The 13,709-nt window shown below is 35.3% G+C and overlaps 1 protein-coding gene across 1 annotated transcript; it reads right to left on the bottom strand.

Moving 5' to 3' along the window:
• Positions 1 to 437: 437 nt before the first annotated feature.
• LOC138738199 (protein FAM240A) lies at positions 438 to 12,384 on the bottom strand. The gene is made up of 4 exons (XM_069888370.1): positions 12,201 to 12,384; positions 7,244 to 7,391; positions 3,948 to 4,038; positions 438 to 588 (listed from the first exon to the last, which is right to left on the bottom strand). Exons 2-4 carry the CDS (start codon positions 7,387 to 7,389, stop codon positions 580 to 582), a joined length of 246 nt encoding a protein of 81 aa, XP_069744471.1. The 5' UTR covers positions 7,390 to 7,391; positions 12,201 to 12,384; the 3' UTR covers positions 438 to 579.
• Between the last annotated feature and the right edge of the window lie 1,325 nt (positions 12,385 to 13,709).

Here is a 13,709-nt window from a genome sequence, read left to right as displayed (position 1 = left end):
TCTCTGATATCACACATACAGTCATGCAATATGGGTGTGGATAACAATTTTGGTATTGCCATCTGTTGCAAATTTTGTTTGCAATTTTAGTGTGTAATCACAAGCTCATGTTACATGCATTATAAATACTCAATTAAGAATACATTTCATGTTTAACATATAAAAGAATAAGTTTTTTAACTGGTGTTTCCCCATTGTGTTTTAGTCCATTCAACCGTCTAATACCTTTTTCATACCTAACCTCTGTTTTAGGTATTTTCTGTTTTTCCTGATTTTGTTTTCAGATTTCCAGCATCCTGCACTCATTTGAATTTGTTTTGATACCTACTATGTTTGTTTCCCCAGTGGCAATTGATCCACAGATACAATATGATACAGCTTTGCATTCAAAACAAATGACTGCTTAAGTCATCATTTTATTTTATTTAATTTTTCACTTTATGCTGCAGGAATGCAATGCTAATAAATTAGAACAGTTGCAATTCAATGAGACATGTTCACACCTTCTGGTGTAGGCAGATGAAAATAGAGAAGTGTGCGGCACGAGTCAGTCTTCGCCTTCACTTTCAACCAATGGTTTTAATGCACCTAAGTTTAAAAAAAAATAATCAACTATATAGTTAAATCAATCATTAAAACTAAATGTAATCCAGAAACGTTCATCTTTTGTTCAAATGTATTGAACAGTTCAACTGTATTCCTACTTTATTTGAATATCAAATTATGCATCCCAATCTAAAACATTAAAAATCATTATTATTCATAGAATATAGAACTAAATTAACATGTATTAGCAGCTCCCAAGGACTCACCAATGACATAAATGTAAATGACGGCAAATTAGTTGTATGTTTAATAAAGGTTCCAAATACATCACATTATAAAGGTGCCAATAAGACAAAGTAGGTATCAACTATTTAGGATCAGTAGGCTATACAAGCAGTCTGTATCTTGTCTTCACTAACACCTCAAGACTTTGGAAGAGAGCTTACAGGTAGAAAATGTAGAAAATAAACAAAATGCAAGTATGCAGATTTTAGGAACAAATAAAATCTCTTGTGACTATTAAAGATAATTGATGTCCAAAGAGAAAAGATCATCCTTCTTTCACTTAGATAAACCTATTACTGCTAATAATCTGTTTCTCTGACCTTTATCTTAATTTATTAACTGAGTACTATCGCTAATTCCATTGGTCTGCTTAGATATTGTAATAATCACTTCTTTTATCAAATTGCAATGCCAGAGTAAAATCTCACTCAGCTGAATCATTTCTATTTTGCTCTATGACATTTTAAAGGGATTTTTAAAATCAACTAAAAGACTATTTAAATATGTACAGTGTTTCACTGTGGCTTAGTTTTACTTTGGTACATTAAAAATTATGACCAGAACAGATTTGTCTAATATTATGCTACTAAACTAAATGTCCGTAATTTGAGATTGGGCATTATGGGAAAAAAAGCAGGAGTCCCATTAGCTAGAAACATTGTTTTCGCACCACGATTATTAGATTTCATGTTCATTTCCTTCCTTTGAGTTCATTTGATTTAGATTTAGTTGCTCATATTAACATTTCAATTCATGCATTTATATGTTGAACTTAAAGTATATTAATTGTCTAGTGCAATGGCAGCTACAATATTACTAAAATGAATGGTGATTGTAATCTAATGTATACTAAATCCAAAAGTACAGATACAAGTTATGAACCAACTCTGATCGTGGAACAATCTGGTCAGTAGCCAGAAAACAGTTTTAACCTTTACTAAATCCACACTTCTCTTATTTCAGCAAAGATGAAGGAGCAGAAGGAGCAGGAAGGGTGTCATGAAAATTACAAGATTGCAAGCTCTTTGTTTCATCCTTAATGTTTACCCTTTATGTGAGCAGGTCATATAGTGAGATGGAAAGGTTGCCAGGAAATGAAGCACTTTTGATCAAACTTACAGAATCTATTCTCCAGATAGCAACATATCAACTCTGATGTAATCTGGTTAAAATGAAATAGCACACAGAAGACATTAAATGCATTATATAATAAGGTGTAGGTGAGGGGAAACAACGTTGAAAATGATTATAGAGGGTAATCTATATTAATTCCATTTATTTAAAAAAACAAATTTTCAACAAAATTTTTCACAGTCCTCCACTTCACTGTGTTACTGGTTTTTCTTTAATTTCCTCTATTAAGGTTAAGCCTGAGGCTTTGTTTTTAATAAAAGCAGGTGGAAGAAAAACAAAATAGGATTAGCAAGGAGAACATAGAAAATAACTTGTTTTGGGCAGAGAGATATTGTGGGAAATTACTGGAAATGGTTGTCTTATTTACAAATACCACAATCTGCTGTTCTTTGTGTTATTTTATTATTTGTGTTCCCCGTTGAAGGTTTTTGTTTCGTTACTGTGTATTTCACATAGTGAAAGGATTTTTGAATTCAAATAGATTTTTATCCATGCATCTGCATGCTTTAAAAAGAAAGTTTTATGAAGTCCTGAAACAATCTCTTGCAAAATGAGCACATCCCTTTTTCTGTGACATTCAACATCTTGGGTTAAAAAAGGAAAACACTCTCAGAAATCCTTTCTTGTTACTATACCAATACTTCTATTGCAAAGTGCATATGTGGGCCAGATGGACAAGGACAGAGTTACTATCAGTCTGGCTGTTCTCCATGTTCTAATAAGTTGCCAGCACTAACCATCTAAGCTCACATTTGACAAATGGCTGTCAGCACTCATGGAACCATGCTGTGATAGTGACTTCAGGGGGAAAAAAATGGAAATAACATTTTGGAATCACAGTGTATGAAATTAAAGGGTTTCTGAATGGTTTATGATGAGCTATTTCAAGTCAGGAAACAGTCTACCATTACTTACTGTTCCTGTAAAATGTGCAGTGTAATCAATGGGGATCTGTCTCATCAGCGAAACAACACATCTTGGCCTTTTTATCTCATCAGATATTGTAGTTACCAACTATTAATCATAGTTGGGAATGCCTTGTTAATGTCTTGAAACCCAATGTCGAAGTAATGAACTGTGTACACTTGAAGTCACAAGTTTTGGTCAGCCAGGCTGTACTTAGCACCTTTGCTGTTCCAAGGCTAAGCTCACTCAATCTGAGAACAAATGGAAACAGAACAACTATTCATTGACTTGGTCACTGACTTTTGCTTCTCATGTAACATTCCCTGAACAATGTGGGAAATGTCGGTTTGATGGAGCTGCAGTAAACAAGAAACTCCTCATTTAAATAATTGATTTTCCTTTTTAATTCTCTGTGTGAATGTTCCTACCTAATAATATACTGAAAATCTTTCATTTACTTTCATTGGTGCATCTCAAAAATCCCGTCTCCATTCCTTCTGACTGAAACTGCCATCTAATTTCTTTATCAACATTCTGACTCCAAAACCTTTGGCTCTCAAAACCTCTTCTACCTAATCGCTTAGAAGATCTGAATATACTGAGTAACATCCCAGTAAAACACATCCATTAGTTAAATTATAATAAAAGGGCCACTTATGTCAAAATCATTGTTCATTTACTTAACTTTAGATCCGTTACTTTATTGAGGACCACATTTTTTAACCTGTAAACATTTTGTTACAATTATATACCAAAATGTTCTTGACTTCTGTAATGGAAAGTAAATCTAAAATATTTTATAAATAAGAATCTAATACATCAGGCAATAAAAAATACTTAAGATATTACATGAAATCAGAAAATTATTGGAAGATGAGCAGATTTAATAACATTATTTCCACAATGAGTTAGGTCATGCATTAGAGTGAACTCAGAATGTCACAATCTTCTAAATCTACACATTTACACTGCAGTCAATCAATAACATGAATGCTTGCTTTCCTAGATTAGTTTGAGTGTATCTTCAACAATTAAGCACTGGATGGTACTTGCTGAACTGGAGTTTCAATTGATACCACAGATTTCTGTCTCTTTCTGTCATCTTCAAGAATGGTTTGCATCAGCTTTTTCTTACTTTCCACTTTGTGGTTCCATTCTTGGATGAGTCTGCAAGTAAAACATATTAAATTTTGATTATTGTGTTATAAAAAAATGCCATTTACTTTTAAAATACTACGGAAACATTAATTCTGCTCCAGGCAATACTAAACCTTGGAGTTCAAGGTAAAGGAGAAGTTCTGTATTTTGGCAATAATATGAAACCACAGCCATTAGCTATCAATTCCACACCCTTCCAATGCTCATAGTTATACAATAGAAAAGAAACTGGGAGAGGGGTAAAATAAATAGCTGATCTGCTGTCACCCATTATACCCAACTAATAAATGTTAGAATAATTTGATTTTGTTTGGCATTTTTCATACAAAAAGAAATTAACAAACACATAGTGCTTCCTAACCCAGAGTACCAAGATTATCTGCAGTACCATTGCCACCAAAAAGATTAAAGTTATTTAACTGAGCGTTGCCTGAATGTGTACATTACCAATTCAGATAGTTCAGTGCATTATATAAGCAAACCAAGAAGAAAAATTCTTCCAATGTTAGACAAATCTTGTGCCTTTCTGGATTAGTTGTGCATTTGACTCCTTGTAATCCTGACTTTTGTAAATATAATTAACAATGGTTAAAGATAACATTCTAACATTCTTGTTTTGAAGTAGGTTAAAGGGAAGGTGTAGTTTTAGGTTGGGAGGAGGGGGGTTTCTAGTAGATTTTTAGTGTATATATATATATATATATATATATATATAAACCATGTTTAAATTTTGATATAATGTTTTATTGTCTGTATTCATGGTTGTTTTTCTTATAAATAAAATATTAAAAAAAAATAAAGATACCATTCTTAATCCATGTATTCAGAAAATGCTAAATACACTGTGTAGGAAAATGTTATGGTTTTGAGTAAACTGTCTTCAAATTCAAACTCAAATCTGAAGATTTCTGAGGAATATCATTTGGGAACGTCCATCTCCCAAACTGGAAAGCTGCTTAGAAGCAACACTCCAAACACCCACTCTTGACAAGCTACCAATAATATAATAATACTCTGGCCAATAAATGGAGAGGTGATAAAACGTACCTAGGGTGTAGTTTAATTGGGCACCACAGACCACCCCCACCCCCCCCCCCCGCGTGGGCCAAAATGGCCTGTTACCATGCAGTATGTCTATTTTTTTAATTTAAATTTTTAAAAATACGTTTTATTTCATTTAAAATTGATAAATATGCAAATATGTTTTATACTTTTAAAATTTATTCCTGTTGTTGATTATTTTGCTCTCGACTGCCTAGGAACTCAGACAGTCTTCTGGTACCATACCCAACTATTTAATCTTCATATATAATACAGGAAAATAAGAGTCAATAGATGACTTATGCGGCAGAGGAGTTTTTTTCTCCTCTAGTCTGAAGGCACTGAGGCCAACTGTAGTTCCTTTTCTATTCCCAAATTGACTAGAAATTAAATATAATACTCCAGTGCAAACCTGCGGCACATCTGGGGCCAGGAAAGAGAATTGCATGAGCCAAGAAATCACAAAGGGAACTCAGTTGCATGGTGTGGAGAAGGCCAGGAGTTGCATCATGCAGACAGAGGGTTTCAATTCACTGGTTCGTTGGGGACAGTAGGGAGGAAGAAGATTCATGTTCAAATACTTAAAATTATTCTTGATAATGAGCAAGCAATGTTAAGGCCAATGTCAGAACATGAAAGTTGGGACATTTTGTATTGGTAGGGCAGCAGCAATGAAATTCCCCGACAGTTTCTAAATGTGTGTTTTGAAATTAGTTTAGAATCGTTTCCCAAAGTTACTTTTCTGACAATATTTAAAATTTTTTTCATAGAATTAAAGTCACAAGTTACTGCATATGAGAGAGATATTCCCCTCCTGAAGGAATGTAGGAGATATGGTAACATAATTAAAGATTATTTAAGATTAAATTAAGGAGCCATTCTTCTCTCAGAAGTGTAAACCTTTGTATTTCTCGACACACAGAGCTGTAAAGGCTGAACCACTGAATATATTCAAGAATGATGTTGATCACTGAATTTTCCAACTTTAGGTAACCCTTCACCTCAGTCGGGTTCCTGTTTCCTTCTGGCCTTTACCCACTGCTGTTCTCACGTTTCTTTCAAAACTCTCTAGTCACTTCCTCTCCAACCTGTGTATCCACCTCTCCCACCTTTGTTTGTGCAGTATCCTATCACCTCAGTCCACCCTTCCCTTTTTATGCTTGTGATCTCCCATTCCCACTTTGTATTTGAGAAAGAATCCTGACCCAATTTGTTGACTGACCATGGATGCAGTTTGAACTGCTGAACTCCTCCAGCCTCTAATTGTTTGATTTAAAGGAGAATCATGATAGCAGGTAGGAAACTGGAACTGAGGCTAAGGTGAGATGATGCTCCTATTTCTTATGCTCTTATGAATGCACTGATCACCCCAGCAAACATGACTTCCTAAGTTTACACACATTAACTCCTCTGATATCTGCAGGAAACAAATCTAGCCTGGATAATATGGTCAGTTTTAGCCTTATATACAGTTCAATTCAAATGCTGTTGACCAAAATCAGCGCACAGTCAATAGCCTTTATATAGTATTTATTTATTTAATTACAACATGATAGAAGCAGATTCCGGTCATTGAAATCCTTGCTATCCAATTACACCACCAATCCTGTACATTTTTTGGAGGAAACCGGACCACCCAAAGACACCCATGCGGGTCACAGGGAGTACCTTACAGATTTGAACCTGGATCGCTGGCACTGTAATAGTGTTGTGCTAACTGCTATGCCAACCATGCCACCCACCACTATCCTCAATGCTGTTTAATTGCCCACTGTTAGAGGATCGGTGTACAGAAAACTCAGGTCTTAATCTTCCTGTAAAAAAATTTGTTCACTTTGAGCTGTCTGAGAGAAGGTCAAATTAGACAAATGGAAAAGAAGGAAAAGCCCTTTGCAATAGCAAATAAAGCTATCTGGAAAAAATAAAGATGAAGTAAGTCGCCAATGTTACATTCGAGAAGATCCACTGCAGAGATTCATCCCCCTTAGACACCAACTCATTGCACTTCACCGTGACCCCAATGCATTACATTTCATTGATCATTTTCACTAAGTTAAGGACTAAGTTAAGCAAAGTGAATAAGTTATAAAGTCTCAGCCAGGCATATTTTCTCAACATTAACCCCATGTTTTCTCAAATCACAATTTATTTACAAAGTAAGCATGCCACACACCTACTAAGGGCACTCTTACTCAGTCGCAATCTCTCCTGCTCCAGCCATTCCGTCTGCTTTTCAATTTTCTTCTCCCATATAGTTTTCAAATCATATTCAGGGCCAGCTGCTCTCTCTCGACTGGACACATAAGATAAATCAGCCATTCCTAGAAACCAAAGAAATTTGTGATTTAAGTTTGAGATGCATCAACTGTGCATGACAACAATTTTTACAGCAACATAAGGCTGGTTTGGTTTGAACTCTTGCATTGTCCTTTAGGTCCTTTACTGCCCACAATTATGGATTTATGGAAAAATGTTAACATATAGCCATATAACCATATAACAATTTACAGTATGGAAACAGACCATATTGGCCCTTCTAGTTCACATCGATTTACATGAAACTCCATTAGTCCACCTACCCACTCCCATGCCCATAACCCTCCAACTCCCTCACATCCATGTACTCATCTAGCTTCAGAATTGACCCTGCTACAACTACTTCTTCAAGTAGATCATTCCACTCAGCTACCATTCTGTGAGTGAAGAAGCATCCTCTTATATTACTCCTAAAGTTTTGCCCCATAACCCTTAACTTATGACCCCTTGTACCAATCTCCCCTACCCTCAGGGGAAAGAGCTTATTCACATCAATTCCATCTGTTCCCTTCATAATTTTAAATACCTCTAGATAGCTGGTCCTCTTCTCTTGCATGAACCACCAGGGCTTTGACCAGACTGCCTTCCAAAATGGGGCATTCTATAAACTTGCGAGCTTGTCCTGTTCCAGTCCCAGCTGCTGGCTGGTGACTGTAACACTGCAAAACTAATCTCTGTCTCTGTCTGTCTGTCTGTCTCTCTCTCTCTGTGAGAAAAAGCCTGTTTGACTCTCTCTGCTTGCAAAACCACATGACCATCTTACAACAACAAGCTCTCCTCCAGACAATATGTGGCTCCAACAAGTTCCTTCATCTGTTGCCTTTTGTAAACAACAAACCATTAGTGAAGTCTCTTGAGCACTCTTCAAAGCTCTTGTAAAAGCTGGAGGCCCCATTATATCTTACATTGGGCAGAGCTCCAGTATTTCAAATAAGATCTGTTTTAAAGTGTTTATATGTGACCTATTCTAACAAAGTTTTCCCAATTTATCTCCCAAAAACATATCTATATACTCTGTCACAAAATGTTGTCATTCTGTTGTTATTAAGATTCTAGAAATGTTTTCACCTAGGCCATGATCCAATTTAGAAATATCTTAAAATTTGACATTCAATAGCATCTTACACTGTGGTAAATAATATTAACTGCTCTTTTTGTGTTTCTGCTTAGTTTGTGTTGACCTCTGTTCTTTTTTTTAGTATCTATGTTTACTAACTGTTCAATACATTAGATCCACTCAACCTCAATGTTGTAAACGGGAGAAAGTGCAGGGACAAGAAGCACTGGCCATATTTTTAAATTATGAGCAAGGTTTGCAGAATAAAACTCTTGTATTCCCCAGTTTGTATTATGATCCAATCCACATCGCACCCACTAAATGCCAGTTTCATTTCCTGCTTCGTTGCCCCCAGAATTTCCCCATTCCCCTACACCCACCATTGCTGCTCCCTGTGTTCCAAAACCTCAGGGTGTGTTGATACTGAAATCGAGTTTGCCAATGTTTTGAACTGAGCTAGAGTCTTGTGTGGCTGCAGAGGCTACAGGAGCACTGAAGGCAAATCCATGGACACTCGGTGACTCTGTGCGGACCCTCTTTGACTTCTCTTTCTCTAACTATAAGGGACCAATGTCAAAACTTTGACTAAAGGCAATTTCATGTAATATTAAATTTCTATGGTATTACATGGCAATACATAGTATCTGATCTGATCTGAATAGAAAATCTCCTGGTTCACTTTAAGATTCCTCTACTTCTATTAAGTACTGTATTTGATGGCATATGAAGCTCCACCATTTCAGCAGGTAATTTTTTTTAGTCAGGTAAACATTTAACGTTATTGAAATATGTAACTACAGAGTTATAGCTTTTTCTACACTATTAGCTATAAGAGCCATTTTACTTAAATGGAAAGACTCTGATTCTCCAAAATTGTTTCAATGGCTTTCTCATGTTATGTCTTTTTTAAATCTAGAAAACATCAGAAGTCTTACTTTAGATACAACTACTAAATTTGAAGAAACATGGAAACCATTTATTGCTTACTTTCAATGGATATATGAATTAACTCTTCCTTTCCAGACATAATTTAATTCTTGCCATTTTTGTGTTGTGTAGCTGTGGACCAGAGCTATGTTTTAAACAATTTAACAAACCCTCAGGATAGGCCACTCAGTTGTTTTTTTTTTAGTAGATTAGTTGTTTTTATATATAATTATTTTTTTGTTAAGAGAATTATTTTTTATATGTCATATTTTCACTCTTTGGAATTGATATATGATACTTATCCTATATAAATTTGGACATAGCATTTTAAGTGTGTTATTTCTATTCCCCTTATGCTGTGTATATTATGAAATGTTAATAAAAAGATGAAAAATAAAAATATGTAGCTACAGTATAGCAGAAAAAACAGACAAAACATGCAACAAGGCAACAGGAAAATCTTTTTAAGAAGAAAACTGCTGTAATTTACAAGAGAAAACAAAAGCAATTTAGCTGTCGCAGAAAACATATTATAAAAAAACAAACTGCCGCTGTCGGTCCCTGCGCTGGACCCGGGGGTGGAGGAGGGTGGGGAGCAGTATGGATGGCAGGATGTCGGGGGGGGGGAGCAGGGTGGTGGGATCAGTGTGGGAACCAACAGCAGGCTGCCGGGAGAGACTCCTGATGGGCCGCGACCAGTCCCCACACTAAGCTTACCACCAGTCCCGAACAATAGATAGCGGTGATGCTAGTGAGCCACAGAGTGACGATGGTCACTGTCAGCTTTACTCACTCCTATCACCCTAATTTCAACTTCGCATACAAGACCCAGGGGATATTTTTGAGCCATTTCTTTTGAAAAATGTGAGTCATATTATGTCATTTAATGTGGTAGATTTCTTTCTCCAATTTGCCTCCGAACACTGAAATTTTCTGTTTGAGCTTCTGTATCTGGGAACGATGCAGGAATATAACAAAAAATACGGCTTTTTTCTGGTAAATGGAAATACTCTGATATCAAATATTTTATTCCAACTATTCCTTTCTTTTTGTCCTCTTCTTCAATCTTTTTTTTAATTTTCGCTTGTTCTCAAGCAAGCAAAGAGGAGCTCTTGAAAATGTTGCTTCAGTGTAAGGGTAAACTCTACCAGCAATCAGAGGTCATTGCATTGGCATTAGTTAAGTAAAGCACTAGATATATCAAAACTAACCTAATCTCAACTCTTCTGATTTTGAGATACACAACACCAATTGCTGGATATAGATCTGGATATTGCACAATGATCTAATTAGACAAACAACATTCTCCAAAGTTTGATCAGTGAATTACATTTTATCATGCTTCTTTACAGTAAACACAATTTGTTTATTCACAGACCTGTGAAAAACCACTTCCACAAAAGTACGATTATTTGTCATTAATGAGAATTTAAAATCATATTTATGTCTTGAATTTAATTCCATAAAACATAAAGGATAATAGTCTCTTTTTTTTTAACTTTGAATTTTAGTACCGCATTTAACTTGAGATTAAGCAATGCATATAAATTGTAAGCATGTGTTAAATCCTTAATTTTTAAATAATTATGACACTTTTTTTTATTTGACACATTTTATTGAGCTGGTCACGCTCAAGTTACCAGGCATTGCTCGAAGATAAATTAAAACAGAAAACACGGGGGACTAAACCGAAAATCTTCTTCGCTGTCTGGCTCAGATGACCTTTGACCTCAACTAGCTGAATTGAGGGGTGGCTTGGGAGGAGGGGGGGGGGGGGAGAAAAAGTCACTGTATATGTGTGAAAAAGAAATAGTGTATATCATGGCTAATGTGATTTATGGTGTGAAAAATAAAAAAATTTAAAAAAAACTAGCTGAATTGTCAGGATAGCACCTGACTGCAATTTAGCGTTATAATCTACAAAGGATTCCATTACTGTCCTTCGATGTTGCTGCTAAAGCAGTGAATAAAAATGATTAATTAAACTCTCGATTAAAAGACCTTTGCCAGTCATTAAAATGTTAATATTTAGTCATGGATCTCTTTCATATTTCCACAAATAGTATTTGCTTAATTAATTCTACACTATCTCTCATATGTGTGGATTAAATATAAGATTGATTTTATTTGTTAATATAAACAGGCCACTTTTTGCATTGAACATCCTGTAGATATAACTTTATGTACAATTAATTCTTTTCTTGAAATATATTGATCCACAAAAATCACATTTACAGTTATTTATCATCAACGTGAATTAAAGTCATCCTTATATTATGAACTAAACTCTGTAAAACATCAGGATTGTATTTTTACAATGAGCTGGTACCACATTTGAAAACAAACATAAATGTTTCTCTGAGTTCTGCCTTTCCTTTTTATACAATTGATGGAAATAATTCTTTTCTTAAAGCACAAGCCATTGATTAACAGATCCATAATAATCCCAATTATAGATATATAATTAGAGGAAGTATTTTACTGAATTATTTGATGGATTTGTACTTTGAATTGCAGTATCTATGTGATTTGCTGCACATATTTCCAAGTACTTTAGTGGATTACTTATGATGAAAGATTGGTTTTAATCAGGAGAGGGCTTCCAGCTGAGGCTAATATCTTGGCACTTTGACTTAACAACAGTATATTTATTCCAAAGTCTACTGACATCATAAGCTTTCACATTAGAAATTGATTCACTAAAAATATCGTTCAACCTTTCAAAATATTTTTTAAGAACACAAATAAGATTTACAGAGGGACTAAGTAGTACTAAATTGATTAATTTAGCAGATAAACAAAATTAAAATTTAAAATATCGTTCACTTACCAAACTTGAGGGTATGGGGGATGGGGAAGAAAATTGTTCCTCTAGCCGACTGATTATTCCTTGAAGTGTGGTGATGCCTATCTGTGAAGGAACCGAACTAGAGCGGGTAGTGGCTAACACACACGAACCCACATTTCTTTACGTTGTTCTCTGCTCAGTTTATATGTGAGCTGGTGACAAAGTCTATTTTGAATAGAGATCTGGGATCAGAAGGCTGGTATCATTCTTTGCATTTTGTCGTATAGCATGCAAGATGACATCATAGGCTGCAGGTTCCAGAAGTATCGACCATGGAGTGGGATAGTTGCTGGCAGTTGTCATAGAACTCCTGCACGCCAAACATAACTTGGCAGAGCTTGATCAAATATTTCTTTGAAAAGCACATCATTCACTTGAGTGCAGCTTGAGTGCTCAATATTTATTTTGACCTCGCAGGAACTATAAGTGTGAAATAGCTTGTAGAACAATTCATGATGGAGTATAACATTACATGGAAACTGGCAGAGAAAATAAATTTGATTCTCGACTTGTGATACCTTCAAGTAACACTTCAGAACTTAACTGTTAAATATCATGGGGTCACTCATTAAAGAACTGCAACAACAGCCTTTACAGGTCAAATGATGTTATAGATTCAAATGTTCTAGTTAATTTGTAACTATCATCTTATGTTCCTTTCAGCATCTCTCCAATGGAATGTAGCACAGTACATCCAACAAGTTTAGGCTTAATCTAGTTTTCAGTTTAACTGTGATTTAAAAAAAGATAAATTAAATTTTAAATATTATACATTGCTTGCATAAAAGATTAATATATTTAGCATTACTTGGCGCCTCACAGTTTGGCGGGCAGCAGCCTCCTTTGAAGAAGACCGCAGAGCCCACCTCACTGACAAAAGGCAAAGGAGGAAAAACCCAACACCCAACCCCAACCAACCAATTTTCCCTTGCAACCGCTGCAATCGTGTCTGCCTGTCCCGCATCGGACTGGTCAGCCACAAACGAGCCTGCAGCTGACGTGGACTTTTTACCCCCTCCATAAATCTTCGTCCGCGAAGCCAAGCCAAAGAAAGACCAGTGATATAAGTCACATGAATTTTGTCACATGCACCATGACACCAAAGAAATATGGATTGGTTTCTATAAAGCAATAAAATCAAGCGCTGTTATTTTCAGAAAATACTGTAAAATGGTTGGTATTTTTGTAGATTTTGAATTTGTTTGAGTTATTAAAGCAAAATGATTGAAAGAAAAAAGTATGATAATGCAAGATCTCCAAAAATGGGTTAAACCTTTAGCTCAGCCTCCGATTTCAGTCCATATGCTCGCCTCTCTAAATTTACATTGCTTCTTTACTACTGTTTGAACCTCAACAGACTTTCAAAAAAGATGTAAAAGATCCATCTTTAGATGTTTTGAAGTATTGGAAAAACTGTTATGACCTTACAATGCTAAACTAAAAGTTAAAAAAGCTAATACGTTTTTTTTTATTTTTTATTTTTCACACTAT

This window comes from Narcine bancroftii, chromosome 1, assembly GCF_036971445.1.
Source record: "Narcine bancroftii isolate sNarBan1 chromosome 1, sNarBan1.hap1, whole genome shotgun sequence".
NCBI classification, from domain to species: Eukaryota; Metazoa; Chordata; class Chondrichthyes; order Torpediniformes; family Narcinidae; genus Narcine; species Narcine bancroftii.
The sequence above is the reverse complement of the archived record's forward strand: the minus strand, read 5'-3'. Positions and strand labels throughout refer to the sequence as shown.

What these genes read in the sequence shown, in the direction of transcription:
- LOC138738199 (XM_069888370.1), bottom strand. Translation starts at nt 7,389, where the DNA reads ATGGCTGATTTATCTTATGTGTCCAGTCGAGAGAGAGCAGCTGGCCCT. An exon ending in AGTAAGAGTGCCCTTAGTAG is followed by an intron (nt 4,039 to 7,243) that starts GTGTGTGGCATG and finishes TTTTACTTGCAG; the next exon opens with ACTCATCCAAGAATGGAACC.